The 20,897-nt window shown below is 31.9% G+C and overlaps 2 protein-coding genes, 1 long non-coding RNA gene and 1 pseudogene across 3 annotated transcripts; 2 read left to right on the top strand and 2 right to left on the bottom strand.

Annotated features, from left to right (window-relative positions):
• The first annotated feature begins 3,667 nt into the window (after positions 1 to 3,667).
• LOC145115066 (glucose-1-phosphate adenylyltransferase large subunit 1-like) lies at positions 3,668 to 7,237 on the top strand. Its single transcript, XM_079051233.1, has 13 exons — positions 3,668 to 4,399; positions 4,475 to 4,597; positions 4,696 to 4,869; positions 4,979 to 5,071; positions 5,174 to 5,257; positions 5,333 to 5,388; positions 5,573 to 5,666; positions 5,761 to 5,946; positions 6,069 to 6,149; positions 6,237 to 6,323; positions 6,404 to 6,508; positions 6,703 to 6,809; positions 6,916 to 7,237. The coding sequence occupies exons 1-13, from the start codon at positions 4,199 to 4,201 to the stop codon at positions 7,076 to 7,078; spliced, it is 1,554 nt and encodes a 517-aa protein (XP_078907359.1). The 5' UTR covers positions 3,668 to 4,198; the 3' UTR covers positions 7,079 to 7,237.
• Positions 7,238 to 7,329: 92 nt separating this feature from the next.
• On the bottom strand, positions 7,330 to 10,862 carry LOC145115065 (uncharacterized). The gene is made up of 6 exons (XM_079051232.1): positions 10,507 to 10,862; positions 8,339 to 10,160; positions 8,185 to 8,250; positions 8,013 to 8,102; positions 7,713 to 7,889; positions 7,330 to 7,620 (listed from the first exon to the last, which is right to left on the bottom strand). Exons 1-6 carry the CDS (start codon positions 10,860 to 10,862, stop codon positions 7,585 to 7,587), a joined length of 2,547 nt encoding a protein of 848 aa, XP_078907358.1. The 3' UTR covers positions 7,330 to 7,584.
• LOC145115067 (uncharacterized) lies at positions 9,858 to 11,129 on the top strand. The gene is made up of 2 exons (XR_013711410.1): positions 9,858 to 9,996; positions 10,095 to 11,129. It is a non-coding gene; the product is annotated as an uncharacterized LOC145115067 (long non-coding RNA).
• A 4,643-nt stretch (positions 11,130 to 15,772) lies between these two features.
• LOC145111474 (ferrochelatase-2, chloroplastic-like) lies at positions 15,773 to 18,863 on the bottom strand (annotated as a pseudogene).
• Between the last annotated feature and the right edge of the window lie 2,034 nt (positions 18,864 to 20,897).

Consider the following 20,897-nt stretch of genomic DNA (forward strand, 5'->3'; position numbering starts at 1 on the left):
TCAGATCTGATGAAGATTTTCAAGTACCCATTTCATATGGTTGTTCGATTTGCAGAAATGGGTGTTCAATTTGCAGAAATCGGAAGAACAAACTCAATGTATGTCTGATTTTCTAGAACTCGATTTTCAAGAAACCATTTCATATGGGTGTTCGATTTCAAGAACCCATCTGTATGTGAGTATGACTGATTTCTTTTTCATATTTGCATATGAGGTGTGTTTATGCATATGCATATGTTTAGAGAACAAAATCAGAAAAAGATGAAGAAAACGAACACAAACCCAAAAACTCAAACTCAAACACTCACACTCACAAATTGTTTGTGTTTGTTTTATGGATGAACCCAATTTTTGTGTTCATCACAATTTCTGAGTTCATCATGATTTATGATGAAGATAACATGATTTGTGTCGGATCTGATGTTCTAATGGATTTCAAAAACTCAGATCTGGTGTGTGTGTTTTTTCTTAATCTGAAAATCAAAATATGAGTCTGATATGTGTTCCAGATCTGAAAAAACGTTGGCCGGAGAAGATGACTGGAACCTCGCCGGAGAAGACGACCGGAACTTTGTCGGAGCTGTGAGATACGTCGGAGACCGAAAAACCTATGATTGCAGGTAATAAGGATGTTTTTTTAAACAGTTCAACAAGTTCAGTGAGAAAATATGGACAAAAAAAAAACTTCAGTGACTAAATATGTACAAATCAAAAAATATATTACCCTTATAAGTCATTATCCCTTTTTTTAAACATTGAGCAAATTTAAAGAGCAAAATAAAGGGCTTGGTAGTTCAAGTAGTTAATCAAGATGCAAATTTGTAACAATCTTATCAAAGAACATAAGATAAGTAAATTACTATTACAAATTCAAAAGATCTTCTAAAAGTCCATCTTTTTCTAACGTTCTATTATTTTAGTCATCTAATTTGAATGTCTGTCAAAATATAAATGTTAGGCTTGAAAAGCTTAGTAAACATTACTAATGTCAACTTCTTAAGGGAATTAGGTAAGTCCACAATCAAAACCCAAAGTCCAATCCCTAAAGGGTGTTTAATCTCACAAATACATTAAATAATACTCATTTGGGGAAAAACAATCAAAAAAAGGCATTACAAATAACATCAAAACTTCAAGGTTAATCAATAATTATAACGATGCAATACTCATGCTTCTCGTTCCCAACCAAATTCATCTTAAGTCTAAAGCATCTCACACATCATTAAGAATAGGAAATAGTCGGTGTAAGTTAGTCGGTCTCATATATGGACTCATCTTGCTCGAAACATATGCCCATTACATATAAACCACATGAAAGGTAGTCACATTATCATGACATTACCCTAAATTGATTATATTATGACATTTCAGTCATATTATAATTATAATTAGTTAAATAGTTAAAGTTAAATAAAGTCATATTTTCGTTCAACAAGGTAAGTCAACTCCTTATTCTCTTGGGTTGGACTAAATAATCACATATAATTAGTTAAGATTATGAAATTAGTATTAACTATTAAAATTTAATTTATTTTTCTATTTAAATAACATTTTAACTTACCCAAGAAGTCGGATGGTACAATTATCTTGAAATATAAATTAATTAAAAAAAATAACATGTTATTAATATATTTTGAGTTTTATTGATAATAAATTAATAACATACATTCAATCTATTTAAGATGATTATAATAAGGGTTATTGTCACAGTAGTCCAACAATATTTAGTACATTGGTTTAAATGGTCCCTCGTGATTTTTTTTTTGCCTTTGAAGGGTACGAACTTGTGTTTTACCGGTTAATTTGGTATTTTTACCCATTTATGAAGGTTACACTGCCTTGTTAACTGCCAACTAGGCAGGTGAGTCAACAATGACTCGGTGGTGAGTCGACTCATCGTTGCCACGTAAGCCAAAACCTAATTGCCACAAATATAGAACTAATCCACCAGTTTACATCGGGACGTGAAGGCTTGCGAATAGTAACAATGGAGCTTCTTCTTCGTCATTAACACCATGTACTTCTCCTACGTTGTAATTCCAAAACCAAAATCCTGGAAAGTGTAGGTGAGATTTCCTGACGTGGTGGTGGGTGTAAACAGAGAGAAGGGGTGGCGGTGGTGACTGGATTTTCCGGTATGATGGTGGCAGGAAAGATGATGAAGTTGGTGGTGTGTGTTTGTATGGGTTACCAAGTGTGTATTTGTGTGGTATCTGATAGCAGCAAAAACCACCCTTGATTCACAACCTCCAAAAATCACAGCATCACTACCCCTTATTTGGGAACACATAAATCGATGGGTTTTGTCGATCATCTTACTCTTCATGAGATATGGATTTTGACGATGATTACGACGAAGACGAAAATGAAACAAATTTTGATGATAAGGAGATTATAGATGTTAATAAGTGGTACCTTGGTCATCTTCGTCGCCTTCACCGACATCCAGTTCCTCGGGAAGAAAAGAGTACTTTAGGATTTTAGAAACCAATTTCAAGAAAACAAATTGATTTCAAGCAAACATCTTAGAAAAACGATTTCAGAAACTGATTTCAAGCAAACATTTTGATTTAGAAAATCAAATTCATATGCCGATTTCAAACAAACATGTTGATTCTAGAAACCGATTTCAAGAAACATTTCGACTTAGAAAATCGATTTTAGATACCGATTTCAAGCAAACATTTCGATTTTATAAACGAGTTCAGTTCTAACAGACAAAGTTACTCATCATGATTGTTGGAGAACCCATAAAGACAAAGATGGCGATGGTTAGTGAAGGAAATGGGCGGCGATTTTTCCCTAACAACAACATCGACGTGGTGTGATTGGTGAAGGACGATCAGTGATTAAAGACTAAAGATGGTAAAGAATAGCGATGGTAGACTCGGTGGTATGGGTTTCGACGAACAAACATGGGTTTTGAAAGCTTCGATTTATAGAAATCTTGACCGGAGATGGGTGCTTGAACGTTGATGGCATCGTCAACTGAGAGAAGAAGATATAATGGACTGATGATTAGAATGGGGGTCACCGGTGACTCCTTCAAATTTTCTATAATAACCTTTTAAAACCTAAAAACATAAGTTCGTAACCTTGAAATGCAAAAATAAATAAATAAAGGACCATTTAAACCAATATACTAAACATTGTTGGGCTACAGTGACAATAACCCTAATAATAATAACAATTAAACCTAACATAATGAGGTTGCCATCCCATAAATATTTTTTACCCTTTACCATTATAATACCTAACACCTTTTTCAACATATTACATTATATTCATGTATCGGTTGTGTACGACATTATTTGTTGTCCACATATAAATACCGATATGGATTAATTTTTTTTAATAAAAAAAAGAATCGACTTTTGTTACAGCAACTAACTTTTTCTTCTCACTCGTTCTCTTCTAATCATTGATGTTAACCAATGTAACAACCCTAATCAATTATTTCTCAAAGTCATACCCACAATTCCATCTCTCTTTGTTATATTTTGTCATTTTGACTCATCGCCCGATAGTGAATTCGACTTATTTGAACATAAATAACCATCTTAAAAGGGGGTAGGTGACTATAAACGCATAGTAGAGGGACCACCTTTGTAATACATTCAATTAATCTGGACATGAATCACAGATTTCTACACGTGGAACGGTAGAAAGTCTGAAACCTTTCACGAGAGGATTTTCCGTTCTCACTCTTACTCTTTCAAACCCTCCCTCCACACGCACCTTGGCCAACCTTCACATTTTCTTGGTATTCATTCTGCTCTTTTCTTCTTAATCAGATCCAAACCCTTTTTTAATTGCATCAAGAATTCTCTGAAGATCGAATCTTTCTCAAGATTTTGTTCTTTCTTCCTCTTATACCTCGGAAAACAGAGGGTTTGCTTAGAAAATAATAACATAATTTGATTAATCTTCGTTATGAACACGTTTCCTCATCAGGGGTTTTCATGTATCAGTCATATGAACACAGAAACATAGAATATTCAATTAATGTGTAGACTTTGCTTACGATTTCAGTCAAATGCCATTTCTTTAGTTCCTTACTACATTGAGATCTTCAACAGAAAAGTAGCTTTCTGTGCTGTGAAATCACTCTTTATCTGGCCACAAAATCCAAAATCTTGATTTCGAATCTTGGGTTTTAGCCATTTTTTGATCTTTTATAAAAAAGAGTGATAAAAAGATGGATTCTTGTTGTGCTACTTTCAAGCCTAATCTGCATGTTCGAAAAGGTATCGATGGAATCGAAAATGGGTTCTGGGGAAACAAGATCAAACCTTTTGCAACTCATTTCTGTAAAAGTTCAAGAACTCAAACGCGAAAAATCAAGAAACTTGGGGTTACTCAATCTGTTCTTGAATCACCGGTTGATGAGGAGATGCTGGTAAGTTTACATGAATTTTATTGATCTTCGTTAAGCTTTTCGAGTTGGGTGTTTGTAAATTTTTTATTTTTTCAGAAATTCGAGACACCATTCTTTGATGAACGAAAAGTAGACCCTAAAACAGTAGCCTCCATTATCTTGGGTGGTGGTGCAGGAACTCGACTCTTTCCTCTTACTAGCAAACGAGCTAAACCAGCTGTAAGTTCGAATCCTGCTAAATTCATATTTGGAAACTGATTATTGTTATAATTAACCTGTTAATTCTGTTAATCAACTCTGATTATTTAAGTATACAGGTTCCAATTGGTGGATGTTACAGACTTATCGATGTTCCAATGAGTAATTGCATTAATAGTGGGATACGAAAGATCTTCATCTTGACACAGTTTAATTCGTTTTCACTCAATCGTCATCTTGCTCGAACTTATAACTTCGGAAATGGAATGAGTTTTGGAGATGGATTTGTGGAAGTATGACGTTTTTATTTTGCAAATTTCGAGTTATTAAACTCTTGTTCTTTATAATTTTCTTGAGAAAAGAAAACACTAATAATTTCGATCCATTTTTTCTTGGTTTTAGGTTCTCGCTGCTACTCAAACACCAGGGGAAGCAGGAAAGAAATGGTTTCAAGGAACAGCAGATGCTGTTCGCCAATTTATATGGGTGTTTGAGGTGATAACTTAATCATGATTTTTTCTTTTTGAAGTTTTTTTGATGATAAGTTTATGGAAATTGTTTAGTTAATTGGGTTTCATTTCATATGGTTTATTGTAGGATGCTAAAAACAAGAATGTTGAGAACATATTGATATTATCGGGTGACCATTTATACCGAATGGACTATATGGACTTTGTTCAGGTGCTTCTTGTCGATATATATTTTATATTTACTTTTTGATTATCAAATATTGATTGTTGGAAAATGTTTTTGTAGAAACATGTTGACACAAATGCTGATATAACTGTTTCTTGCATTCCCATGGACCACAGGTATGTGGTAAAAAAAATTTACAAGTTTTTGTTACTTAATACAGAAAGAACGACTTAACAAAAAACTTACAAGTTTTTGTTACTTAATACAAAAAGAACGACTTAACAAAAAAAGTCTGGGAAATAATGTTTTTCCATTTTAGGTCATTTATCATGTCTTAATTTCTCTTGTTTTGCTTTGTAGCCGAGCATCCGACTATGGATTAATGAAGATTGACAAGACAGGACGAATAGTCCATTTTGCTGAGAAGCCAAAGGGCAACTTGCTAAAATCAATGGTGAATAAGTGTACAATTTTTTAATTTTGTTAAGGTTAGATATAAATCTTGTTTTGTGTAATACAATTAACATGTTGTGTTTCATTTTTTTCAGCAAGTGGACACCACTCTTCTAGGGTTATCTGAGCATGAGGCCTTGAAAAACCCTTACATTGCATCAATGGGCGTTTACGTCTTTCGAACCGATGTCCTTCTAAAACTTTTGAGATGGAAGTACCCTTCATGCAATGACTTTGGGTCTGAAATTATTCCTAGTGCGGTTGCAGAGCACAATGTCCAAGTACGACTCACTGTCTGCAATTTTTGTCTCATTGATATCAGTCTCAGTCTTGTTAAACAAAGTCTCATTCATATCATGTTTAAATCTTGAACGCTAATTTAGTATCTTTGTTGCATTTTCAGGCGTATCTATTCAAAGATTATTGGGAGGACATCGGTACTATAAAGTCTTTTTTCGATGCAAACCTAGCCCTAACCGAACAGGTGTCCTACCAAACCATATTTACACAACACAAGAGGTTTTGTAATGCTTTTTATGGACTAAAATTTTCTTTTTTTCAATATGGGCAGCCTCCAAAGTTTGATTTCAATGATCCCAAGACTCCTTTCTTCACATCACCAAGATTCTTGCCTCCTACTAAAGTCGAAAGATGCAGGGTATATATGCTCACTTTATAATGTCTCATGTTTAATATATTATTCCGTTTCTTTAAAAAAAATCTTGTTCTTTTTTATAGATTGTTGATGCGATAATCTCCCACGGGTGTTTTTTGCGCGATTGTAGCGTTCAACACTCGGTTGTTGGGGTGCGGTCACGTCTAGACCAAGGCGTTGAGCTTAAGGTGAACATTATCATAACAAACAGTTTTGTACTGTGTTTGTGTTTGTCATGCATTGGACTGAGATTGATAACAATGTGACATAAAGTGCCAATTTTTTCATTGGACAAAGACTATCACGTGTTAGTGTTGAGACATGAAAGTGTGAATCTTGTTGGCCTTTTGACATAGTTAAATGACATATTTGCCCTTGTTAGGATACGATGATGATGGGTGCGGACTACTACCAAACGGATGCGGAAGTTGCGGCTTTTATAGCAAGTGGGAGAGTTCCAATCGGTGTGGGACAGAACACGAATATCACGTGAGTCTTGTCCTTTCCCTCTCCTTGCATCAAATATAAGCATGTTTGTTTTTAGATTGTGATCATCTTCATCTTGCTTTGTTTTTTTGTAATATTGGTTAAATAGGAATTGCATAATCGATAAGAATGCCAAGATTGGAAAAGATGTGGTGATTGCAAACAAAGATAATGTGGAAGAAGCAGACAGATCGGATGAAGGTTTTTACATAAGATCGGGGATAACTGTCATCCTCAAGAATGCAACCATTAAAGATGGAACCATCGTGTAGTAAAAAGGAATTAGAATTAGAATCTGTTGTTTTCACAGCATGGGTAATAATATTAATTCAGTGTAGAATATTAACAGTTTCTTTCAACGTACGTAAGCAATTGGTGTACTAATACTCGCTTAACCCTGTCAATAAATGAGTCGTAACACTTTTCAATTATATATTTTGTTGTTGTTGTTGCGTTCTTTGACATTTTTAGTTTCTTAGGTTTGGAAAAGAAATGTGAACTTTGTTAACTTAACTCAAATGAAGACACATAATACACCATTCAATGTCAAATTCCAGGTATAATGACTTCTCACATGTGCTCTGACATATGAGAAATCATATACCCGAAACCACTGAACTCTTTTCTCTTTTCCATTTGGTAAATCACAACATCAATAAAGAAAATAATACATATCTTGAATAAATAAATAATCACCCCCACCCCCAAAACCAAACACCATGACTTTCTTCCAAACGATAAGAACCTCTTACCTAGTTAATGTGGGAGTCTGCTATATTTATCTTTCTTCAGAGTTGAATTTATTCCAAGCCGCCTTTCAACATACACAAAAATTATTATAATTCAGCCAATAATAGAAGATCAATTACAAAAGGTTAATACATCAACAGTACATTGCATATATACCTTTAAAAGATCAAAAACCTTTTCACATATATACTTATGTTGAATGCTTGCCCCTCGTTGTTGCAACTTGTCAGGATGAACACAAAGAGTAGCTTTCCTGTAAGCTTTCTTTACAGCGCTCCTCCCTATAATCTCTGTCAATGGAATCGGTTGCCAACCACTTTCACCTCCAAGAATCTGAGACAACTCCAATAATTTAATTAGTTTAACAAAAAAAAAATATTTATATATTTAAAATACTTTCTAGCTATTTCTCATTTAATACTTTTTTTTTTTTTTTACTTCTACAGTTCTACATACATATTGTAGTGTTGAAAGCAATGCACGCAAGTTCCCTTCTTTCCCATTTGACCACCTCTTGATATCAGCGTCAAGATTCTCCGCTAATCTCTGAAATACAACATGTTTTGTTTTGTTATAACAAATTAAAATAAATCTTTTTTTTATTTATTTTTAAATCAGGATTCATTACATTTCTCTCGGCTTCTTCCTTTTGAGCAAGCAAATCCCGCTTCTCTTTTTCTGCAAGCGCTTTAGCCTAAAAAAAAACAATCCCACCAAATTAATAACTTAAAATCGTTACATTTATGAGTCATGATTCAATCATGGAAGAAATCAATACATACCGCTCTTTCCATGATTCGATTGTCCTTTTCCAATTTCGCTTTACTTCTTAAAGCCGATTCAGAAGTTGTTCCATTAGAAGTGCGTGAAGAATCCTGCAAGGGCTTTTTAGTCATTGCCTTCTCTAAAGCTCGTTGTCGAGCCTCTGATGTGGCTCTCTCGACTGCAGCTCGCTCAGCTCTCAGCTTCGACTGCGCAGAAGCTTTTGCAGCGTCAGCCCTCATTCGCTGTCTTATTTCTTCGGTGGCTTTTTCAACAGCAGCTCGTTCGGCTCTTTCACGAGCCCGCTCACGCGCTTCACGAATTGCTCTGTCGACAGCTAATCTGTCTTTCTCCCGCTCCCTTTCTCTAGCTGCCACCTCATCAATCCTTTCCTTTGTGGTTTCAATTTTGGGGGTTTCCTTGTCGGGAAGTTGGATGTTAGTTTGACTTTTTTCTTCTTCTTCTTCTTCCCTTGAAGATGATGATTCGGATTCAACATCGTTCTCTTCGGATCCATTAGTGTCGTCAGATTTCACTTCGTATTCATCCTCATAGTCATCAGAGGAAGTTTGATCTATTGAAGTCTTTTCAATAACTTCATCTTCTGTTTCCTTCATTGCTTCTGTATCATCATTAACCTCTTGAGTTGTTTCCATATTGTTATCGTTTATATCAACTTTGCAAGACTTGTGTGTTTCCATTTCTTCCATAACGTTATGATCAAGTTCCAAAGTTTTCACCTTTTGATCACCTATGTGGTTATCTTCCTGTTTCTTCTCAAAATCGTCTTTTTGTAACTTATTGTGATAGATTCCTTCACTCTCTTTACTTTCTTGTATGTTATCACTTGCTTCATCATCACTTTTCTCTGCATTCTTGAGGTGTTCTTGTTCAAGAACCTCTTCTTGTTTCTCATTATCTGATAAAACAGATTCTAGGGGTACTTTCTTCTCATCTTCTTCAACCTTTAAAGACACAGTTAAGTCGTTCGATTCTCTGGAAATATCAATTTCTACTGTTTCGTGTGTAACTTGTGTAGAATTTGAAACAATGGTATTATCTTTCAATATCAAAGATTCTTTAGTTGATTCTGAAAATTTTCCATGTATTTCATCTATAACCCTTTTTGCAACAGAAAGTTTCTCACTGTCCATGAAATCTGGAAAAACGACTGTATCACCATATTTACGGTTTCTACCCACAACATGTGATGAAACAGAAGCAGTGTTTCTTTCAAATACCCCTCTCACTTCATCTTTGCATTTTGGTTCTTCAACTTTCAAGCTATCTTTGAAGCTTTTACTTGAAAAGCTTCGAAGCCCTTTCTTCTTTCTTCCAACTGATTCTTTTGCAATCCGTATACTTTCTTGAGCCTTCTCTATTGCTTTCTTCAGAGCAGCTGCAGAAGCAGAAGCAGCTGAATTGGCATCACCTTCTGCATCAAAATAACTTTCAGAAGCATCACTTTCACATGACTCGGAATTCATAGCTGTTGATCTTTTTGGATAATCTTTATGATCAACTATGTTATTTGGTGAAGATGAAGGTGATGATACTGTAGAGGGGTGATGTTTACTTCTTTTAATGGAATCTAAACTAACATGAACTGCTGCGGAATCCTGCTTCTTGGCTTCCATTAATGGAGGAACTGCTTCATCAATGAAACGAGTAAATCCAGGTATGGCATGTAATTGTGTGACATGTCTTGTCCCATGATCTAACCCATCTTTATTTTTTTGGCTGATCTTATTATATGACATGTTAAATTGCTTCAAGGCATCAGCAGAGTGACGAGACAAATTATCTGAATCTGGTGAAGATGATGTTTTTGATGAAGGAGCCCTAAAACCAACATTAATGGAGAAAAAGGTTACGACTTGATTTCGAAATTCAAGAGTAGTTAGCAGTATAAAACCGACTAGTGAAACAGGATTTATCAGCTGCAAAAGAGGGAGAATTTGAACCCGAGAAACGATAGAAGCCCCAAGTTCTAACTTTCTTTTCGGTATATTCGAAACATAAGAGCCAAAAACGTCTCAATTTTTCATAAACTACAAACATTATAGAAATCAAGCACCATTGTCATTCCCAAAACTGCCGTTCAGAATAATATCAGGATGCCTCTGTTTCAATCGAACAACGAGAAAGACAAATTTTACCAAACGCGTTTCAAAGAATAAAAAATCACCTGGCTTTGTCGCGAGCAAATAGTTCTTCATAAGAAACAGCGACATCTTCGTCACGAATGCCACCGAAAATCTTAGAGTAATCCGGCTCCGAACTCCGGAAGTTCAAGTTCAAGTGCAAATTCAAGTTCAAAGCATCAGAAGAAGGTTCTCTTAAGGTTGAAAGATCAAGCACAGGAATTGATGAAGCAGCAGGGGAGTTAGCGAAAATCTCACGGTAGTCTTGAACGTCAATAGGCGAAGCTCCGGGGTAGTTGTGGCGGTGGCCGGAAAAAACGCCGTCGTAGGAGTTTCTGGGTGAGAAGGTAGTTGCATTGGAAAGTTTTCTGGGGAGAAAAGGACGTGAGAGAGACTCCATTTCTAGGGTTTTAAAAATGAATGTTTTTTGTATGATTGTTTTATTTTGGAATTAGTGTAAGGTTTTGTGGTTGTTTGTAGAGGCAGTGCTGCAGAGACAAGACAAAATACAAATCGGAGGGAGGTAGGAAGAAGGAAGAAGACCAGAAGGGCATAACCGGAAATTACAGTACCATCATCTTAATTGTATGTTTTCTTTATCATTTTATATAAAATAAAATAATATTTTTTTTATTTAGCAATAATAATTTTGTATTTTTTATTGTTATATTTGATTGGAGACATTATGGTTATAAGTTAAAACAAATTTAACATTTAATCGTTTAATCTTAACAATAAAAATTGGAATATATTAAACGTTGTTTATAATAATAATAATAATAATAATAATGCTTATCTATAAATATATTGTAGATTTGTATAAGCTTTTATTAATTAAATTAGATGTTATTTTGTTTTAATTTTTTATATGGAGACAAACTTTAAAGAATCCTTCAGAATAATTTTTTTTAAGAAGATGATTGTCTACCTTGCAACAAGTATGAGACCAATTCTAATCATCTAATATTATATTAAATTTCAAACTTACCTATTTATTATTTAGGTCGGGCTTTTCTTAGTTTTAGCAACATGCTATAATAATCAATATTTTTAACTTAAAAGTTTAAAAGTTAGTAAGGTTATTTATATATTTTTTTAAGGAAAATGAAATGATGAGGAAGGTGTAAAAGGGATTCTATGTTCTTTATTGTTTCTTGGCCGCGTAAATCTCCAAGTTGTGTCGGTGTATTTTCTGTAATGGGTTGTTTATTACCGCAATAAATTATATTTTAATTTGATAAATAATTCTTAAAATATAAGGATAGTCACAAAAAAATTTCATATAATTTTAGAAAAATACTGTAATTGCTTTACTTTTTTTGGATTTACCCAAGTGATCATTATATTGGATAATTTATATTATGGATTAAATTTATTTTGTTTTGGATTACCTTATATCAAATCAATATATTTTTGCAAAAAAATACATTTTAGATTTGAATTCCTAAGCGGAAATTGGAATCCACACTAAATATTGTGGAAAAAGCTAAACAAAAATATATTCAAAGTAACAAAAAACTTAAAATGATATATATATAAAAACAAACTATACAAGGCCATAAAAATGTTTCATTTAGGTGAAAAACTTATGATAGTAAAATTTTGGATTTAAGAAGATACAAAGAAATTTGGTAAGTGCTTGGTGGTGTAGACATGGAAAAAAAAAATCCAAAATGCCTGTTTTCAGAATTAATGGTCATTTTAGAAATGAATAAAAATTAAATCATTTACTTTAATTCTTTACAATCATCTAGACATAATAAGAATGATATCGGATCTATTTTCTTAATTCTAAGTGTGTTGTTATTAAAATAAAATGCATTGCCGTTATAATATCTTATTTTTATCTTACAAAAAACTATAAAAATGAGTTTTAGACGATACATTATTTTTATAAAAAAATTATCAAATTTTATTAACAGATATGGTCAGAAAAATTACGGCATAAACTAATTAAAATATTTCTTTTTTAATTTTTGTTTTAATACAGAACGAACTAATAAACACAAAAAGGATAAATTGTTTTAAATAAACAACCCCAATCCACCTCTTAAAAAAAATTAAATTGAATTTGTAAATTTATAACTCTCATATATCTTATCACTTTTTAGATAATAGCATCAGTAAATTCGAGTAAATTTTGTATACTTTATTAAACATTATGTAAATTTAAAAAATTAAAAACTAAAATCAGTCAGTTACTAATTATGGAATGCTTATAAAAGAGTCATGAATGATTAGCATTTATATTTAGCAAAAATACTTTATTTAATAATTATGCTCTCCTGTATTAAAAAAACATTCCATTTCTAAATTAGGCAGCATGACATGAAGTATAATATTTTAAACTATTTTATTAAAAAAAAATGTCGTTTATACTATACAATTTGGATGCAATATTTTGAAGATGCCTCCTCGTTTCTTAAATTTATTAATTTTGAAGTTATTGGAGAATCTTCCCGGTTATTTTTTTTGCGGACCCCGGTACCATATTGAATAAACGGCTATATCATTTAGAGCTGGCACCCAATTCAAATAAAAAAAAACGATACTGTTATTGTCTTACTTTTATTTTCAAAAAATTGTCATATGATCAATTTATATGGTTTTAAATTCATCAGATTTTGTCTTTTTGGTAGTTAACGTCACTCATCTTTCTTTAAATGTCTACAAAATAACCATTTTGTATTTTTTATTTTCGATTTTATCATCTATTTATTAATTAACATTTTAATATGGGAAAATAGGGTGTCATGGTCTTATGGTCTAATTGGTTTATGGTCTAATTGGTTATGTAACCCTATTTTAGCATTTAAATCTTCGTAATGTAATATTGTTTTTCTAACGTCTTAGGACGTGTTTGGCACGGGGAGTTTGCGAGTTTTCAACTTCTACCATTTCACAAAACGTTCCGTTTAAATAACAACCTCATTTGACACTACAAGTTTTTAGCGTTTAGTTTAAACAAAACACATCAAATTCCAAAGTTATCTCATATAGATTTTAACAAAACGTTACCATCTAACTCCTACTCATTTGTTTTGCCGAACACGCTCTTACTAATTTTTTATATTATTAGTCATTTTAAAAAAAACATTTTATATGGAGTCCTCTCTCTCTCTCTCTCTCTCTCTCTCTCTCTCTCTCTCTCTCTCTCTCTCTCTCTCTCTCTCTCTCTCTCTCTCTCTCTCTCTCTCTCTCTCTCTCTCTCTCTCTCTCAAATAATGGTGAAGTTCCTAAATGGAATACCCATTAATTTCGGAAAAGAATCCAAGCACAAATAGTTAAATAAAACCATAAATCCAACTCTCATTAGAAATCATCAAAAATAAAAATAAAATAAAACCAGAACCGGAAATCCATATATCATGTTATCCTTTAGAGGGATTAAGAATCAAGTTATATGATCAAAACACAAAACTATGAATGTTCATGTCTGAACATATGTATTTTATTCATAATTGAACATATACGTTAAGGCACGGACATGTATGGTTGTGTGCATGGTTGATCATATAGTTTGCCTTCATTTTGAATACTTTACAACAAGATCATGTTAACAAACACGAGATTTTGTTCTTAGGTCTTCCTATGTCCAGTATTTTCTCTTTCATTATAAAAGACACATAAGAATCGATAAGTTAAGTATTAACTAGAATTATATTAGCTTGTAAACTGCGTCATCTATATGGCACACGTTGAACCCGTCCTAAGTCTCATCACTTGTAGGGTAAATTGTGAATCCCTAGGAAAGTAGGAATATATTGGACATACCGGTGTTTAAACCTAGTATTTTCTATTTGAATTTTTGTACCTAAACCACTAGACTGCTTTCAGAGTGTCACGAGGACATGAAGTTTTAATAGTTTTAATATTAGTTTCATATTTTGTATTTTACGAAAATTATGACTTGTCTTCATATATTAATCATAAAACTTGTCGGTAGAAACGGTAAAAGTGACATTGAGCATTTTTTTATCAAAGAAACCTATAGACTCAACACTACTAATAGACAAAAATATAAATTTAAGAGTAAAATTATTAATATATAAGTTATCTGTTTTAATTAAAAAAAAAAACAATTTTTTTCTCAACATTAGTAATAAAGAAAAAAATAATAAAAAATGAAAGCAAGAATAGAGCTGTCATCTAACAAAGGCACCCAAGATTCTGTCATTGTATTGTTTAATGGAAAACCAGAAGAATCTTCTAATTATTTGTTTTATTGTCAAATAAATGAAGAAAAATGAGCAATATAAAATTATGATTTTATAGAACAAAATATTAATCCAGACAATCATATTCAAACATAAATAATCTAGAACTCAAATGTATCTCAAATCGGAAAGAAACCTCTTTTATATATATATATATATATATATATATATATATATATATATATATAACTCAAATGTATCTCAAATCGGAAAGAAACCTCTTTTATATATATATATATATATATATATATATATATATATATATATATATATATATATATATATATATATATATATATATATATAGGGGTGAGATCGGTTGAAAACTCATAGTTTCCCGAAAACCCGAGAACTAAAGGTGGAGCGTTAGATTAAAATTAATTTATTAAGGACATGATCGCTATCTTACCGATCTCATTTAATGTTTATTTTTTTTTGTTATTGGAATATTAATAAAATGTTCTAAAAATTAATATAATAAATCAAATTTCATATTTTTTTAAAAATAATTTTCGATTTTTTTTTAAAAAAATGAAGATTTTTTACTTTTTTCTGAAAACATGAATTTTTTAAAAAAATTGAAAAAAAATATTTTTTTTAAAAACCTGCAATTTAAAAAAAACAGTATTGTTTTAAAAAAAACTACATTTTTTTTCTAAAAAAAACTGCATTTTTTTTAAAAAAAAAAAAACTGCTTTTTTTTCCAAAAAAACTGCAATTTAAAAAAAAAAAAAAAAAAAAAAAAAAAAAAAAAAACTGGAATTTTTTCAAAAAACTGCAACTTTTTTTCAAAAAAAAATTGCATTTTTTAAAAAGTAAATATTTAAAAATCAGTAAATTAAAAAAAACTAAAATATATAAAAAAAACACTTTTTTAACCAAAAAAATCAACATTTTAGATGCATATATGCATATTTTTCAAATGCATATATGCATATTTCTTATACTATAATATTTATAAAGAAATCATAAGAAAACTAATTTTATTTACTAATCTATAAAACACAATACAATAAGTATTTTATTCGATACAAAATAAAATATAAAAAACAAAAAAATGCTACAAATTTCAAAGGGATTTCATGTTTTCGTGTCAATATTTCCATATTTTCTTCAATTTATCATTTTTCAACTCTTTATTATTCACCACAATTTCTTCCAAATCTACAAGAAAATTAAAAAGAAATTGATTAATGCAAAAACACTCATAAAAATACATATGTGATTTACATGTGAATCACATGTAATTCATATGTGAATTACATTTGATTTACATGTGAATCACATGCAATTCATATGTGATTCACTTGTGATTTACATGTGAATCACATGCAATTCATATGTGATTCACTTGTGATTTACATGTGAATTACATGTGATTCATTTGTGAATTACATGTGAATTGCATGTAATTTACATGTGAATCAAATGTGATTCATATGTGAATCAAATGTGATTCATGTGCGATTCATATGTGAATCACATGTGATTTATATGTGAATCGCATGTGATTTACTTGTGAATCATATGTGATTTACTTGTGAATCAAGAATAAGAAATGAAATGAGTATCAAGTAAATGAACCTGGCCTTTGCAAAGGGAGCAACCATGTAACCTATTGGTTGCACAATGAGCATAACATGTTAATGGATTTGATGTTGCTTGTACTTCTTTTAGTTCCAACTCCTCACCGTCTTCTAGCATAGCATATTGACTTGGTTCTTCAATTTTCCCTTCATTCAGAGAAATTTCATTTATTGGTTGCTATTTCTTGGTTCACCCTTTTTTATTATACTTCTACTTTGAGATTTCATGGTATTTAATATTTAAAAGCAATCAACAAAGAAGCTTACGTCTAGAGGTTTATTAAAACTTTGCAACTCTTCTTCAATAAAAGTCAGCCATATCCTTGATATAACCATATCGTTGATACCAAGACTGGATAATAGCAACATGAAGCTTAGACAAAACTTTGTCTTCCCTGCATGTGATTGTGATGTGACTCAAATTAATGAGTTTCAAAATCAAGAATCTGACAGAAAATGAAATCAAGCATTTATGATTTACCTAAAGATGTTTTAAAGTGCACGTATACTTGACCCAATTGTTGAAATAGAAAACTGAGGGTAAAGAGGCAACACCACAAGCCTCGTGATCCCATCCCTCTTAATTTGTCATGGATAAAAAAAGAAACATCATTATTAACAATCTCAATTGATGTCCACTTTATGGTAATCTTTAATTTATTATTATTATTATTATTATTATTATTATTATTATTATTATTATTATTATTATTTTGTGTTGGAATTGAAATGCCCTGTTGATGGTAAACCGCTTATTCTCCACTTATTCTCCAAAATGTGTCTTCAAATGAGCAATTACAATGAAAAAGGATGATTAAATGATAATAAGCTAACTACCTGTTGGGCAGCTTCTTCAGTGAAAGGATGTCAGTAACTCATTGCAATGTAGACATTAGCAGGTAATTTCTTAGCTTCAAGTTCTGAATTTAGAGCAGCAGCCTACAACAAACAACTATAATCATAAATATATACTGAAATGAAATGCAATATAAAAATCAGATGAAAGTCAATTAGTAAACTCAAACATCAACAATAGCATGTCTTAACAATAGCATAAGCTTTTTCTTGCTCTTAATACAGAAATGATTTGTGCTAAAGGTCGTTGTAGGAAACAGAACAACCTTGGTAGACGGATAATATCCTGTCCCAAACACTAAAATTATTAGCATGATGAAAAATATTGGAACTAAATTAGCATTGAATCTTTCTTTAGACTTTCAAAAAGGAATTAATACACATATCGGATCTGCAAAGAGGTTATAGAGAAATGGTTGAACATCAACAAGTGTCTCTGGGCCTCCAAGATTCAAAAGCAATACTCGAACTTTTTCCTCCTCCAAATGTGAATCAGATTCAGTTTCACTCAAAGGATGTGTGCATACCCCTACAGAACAAAAGCTATTTTCAGCTAAACCTATGTTCTTAATGGGGTCATCCAATTTTAATTTCTGGAGGTTGCTGACAGTTGAATTGGAGTTCCCAGATGCTTTTCATGTATGGTTGCAGAAAGAAACTTGATGTTTTCTATGGAAACACACACTACAAGTAGATCAAGTAGGTGGATGTTTTAGTTTAATTATAATAAACAGGAGGCAATTTCATCAAGTGTGTGAACTTTTAAAAGAGCTAAAATGTTTTCCGAATAGAAATGTCAAGGAAGTTAATGATCCAACCACAGCTCGTTTACACGTTAGTGATGCCTAACTTAGATTAACAAAGGCATGACTAAATTTCAGAATAATTTCAATACTAACAACCTAAAATTGTAAGATATGAAGCATATACAGGTTATATGAGAATCAAATGCTATGGATTCGACAAATTTTACAGAACCAGACAGTGTTGTAAAACTCGCCGAGTTGGCCGATTACTCCTCCGTGTACTCGCTACTCGACCCCTTACCAAGGCGAGTTATAGAATCCCGAGTACTCCCTGATCGGCCCCTTACTGAACTGAGAAATGTTGTAAAACTCGGTCAACTCGGTGATTAATATGTATAATATATTTAATGATTTATTATTTAACACACACACATGTGATTAATACTACATATATATCTTAAATTTTTAGTAATTATTCACGAACCGAGACCATTATGTATTTCAGTTTTTATGTATTCACATGTATCTAATTTTGTTATATATTTCAATCAACTTATGATTTTGACATAAATAATTTCCCTATAAATATTTCTACATAAAATACCAAATCCGAGTACTCCCCGAGTACTCCTGAGTACTCGTTACTCGGTAGTCGGCCGAACAGGTACCGAGTAACGAGTTCTACAACCTTGGAACCAAATTATAATATAGCTTCTAACGCACGGATCTCCAATAGACTTAGGATTCAATTTCCTTACCAATCCGATTTTAGTTTTATTACCGATCGGGATTCAAAGGAAGTACAACATTTCATAATTGATCAGGCGAAACTAATAACATAAACTGCACATCATACACACAATTGAATGGCATCCATGCTTGTACATAAGGATATTCATATATAAACTTACACTGAAGAATTGTGGTTGAATTTGGAGGTTGTCAACTCTGAGAGTTTCACGCTTGGCAAAGCATGAGAAGTAGCTGTTGCATCCATGGTCATTGTCAACACATGTTGGAAGGTTTGCGATATAGAAGCTTTGATAGTTGGAGGAGTTCAGATTTCATGTCAATTGATGATTATCGGAGATAAAAGTTGGATCGATTGTGGATCCATAGATGTCAATGAAGAGTCTGAGTGATGATGCGACACAATCAGTAGACGAGGCGACGACGGGAGGAAGGAAGGAACAGTGGCGGATATTTCATGAATCACGATCTCGACGGCCGTTGTAGGCGGTGGTCATGAATCACGATCTCGAAGGCCGCTGTAGGTGGTGGTCATCGACAGAGATACATTGGTCGTTGGAGGCTAAACCATGAGAGAGAGAGAGAGAGAGTGAGAAGGAGAGGGAGAGAGAACGAGATATTTTTCTCCATATCTGTGATTTAGGATAATATTAAATTATTTTTTTTGTTTCCTATAATACCCTTTCCCTTTTAAGTCAAGATACCCTTGCCCCAATAAGTTTCTATTTATTTACAAAAATGCCACAAATATTCTTGGCCATTCGTTTTTTTGATCTAGCGTTCCACCTTTAGTTCTCGGGTTCTCGGGAAATTATGAGTTCTCAAATGATCATTGCATATATATATATATATATATATATATATATATATATATATATATATATATATATATATATATAGATGTTTAATAGAGAACCATAATTAATAAGGAACCAATGAACCAATCGTGAGTGTCAGAAATCATAATGATCAACGACCAAGGAAATAGATGTACACTTGTACATTGGACGCACACACACCGGATTATACCAAAAAATCCACCTCCTCACCAAAAACATCACCTCTTTTTTTCGTTTAAATTTTTTTTAGGCCACATTTTTTATCTAAAAAAAAACCGAATATATCGTTGTTCTCGATTTTTCGTCCTCTTTCCGTAGAGATCCATGTTGATATATAAAAAACTTTTTTTTTCGAAAAAAAACTCACTTAATTTTATTAGTTTTTTCAATATTTAAGTTTATTTTTATCAAAAAAAACTAATTATACCAAAAATATTAATTTTTTGTACTCTATTAATAAACATCAACACCGACTAAAAAAAATCTCGATCAGTGTAGATTCACACTGTGAATCTAAACTGTAAATATTTCAATTTTTAACATTCACAATGTGAAAAAACTCGATCAGTTCAGATTCACATTATGAATTTGACTTACTATTATGCACATTGTGAATCTGAGAAGGTTCACAATGTGAATCTGAACAGGTTCACAATGTGAATCTGAACAGGTTCACAATGTGAATCTGAACTGAAATATCAATTTTTTTAACATAAATATGAATCTATGTTTAAAGAGTACCAAAAAGTATGAATTTTGATATATTTATTAATTTTTTTTTCTATAAAAAAATAGACATTTTTTTCAAAAAACTTAGAAAATGAAGTTGGTTTTTTGAAAAAAAAATTCATTTTTTATATATCAGTATGGATCTCTATGGAAAGATGACGAAAAGTCACGAACAATGGTATATTCAATTTTTTTTTTTGATAAAAAACATGGCGTAAAAAAAATTAAACTAAAAAAAAAGAATTGGGTTTTGTTATAATCGGTGCATGTGCGTCCATTGTAAACGTCTACAACACTTCCTTTTGCCGTTGATCGATCGCTTTAAATGTCGCCGCTTTGGATTGGTTCCTTGTTCCTTTATTAATAATGGTTCTCTATTGAACTTTTCACTATATATATATATATATATATATATATATATATATATATATATCTATATATATAGAGAGAGAGAGTGTGTGTGTGTGTGTGTGAGAGAGAGAGAGAGAGAGACACTCTACGTTCATACCCGTGGAAACCACGGTTGAGAAAGAAAAAAACTGTAACACCTCAAAAACATGGATAAAATTCTCGTTTTTGATTTAATCCAAAACCATCAAATATTCATAACAACCCCAAACAAAGTATGTCAATATGAGAATAATCATCAGAGTACAAATCCAAATCATAAAGAAAATGCGGAACATGGGTGGATGCGTTGCAATCATGTCGGT

This window comes from Lactuca virosa, chromosome 5 (genome assembly GCF_052849685.1).
Source record: "Lactuca virosa cultivar CGN04683 chromosome 5, Lactuca_virosa_CGN04683_v6, whole genome shotgun sequence".
NCBI lineage: Eukaryota > Viridiplantae > Streptophyta > Magnoliopsida > Asterales > Asteraceae > Lactuca > Lactuca virosa.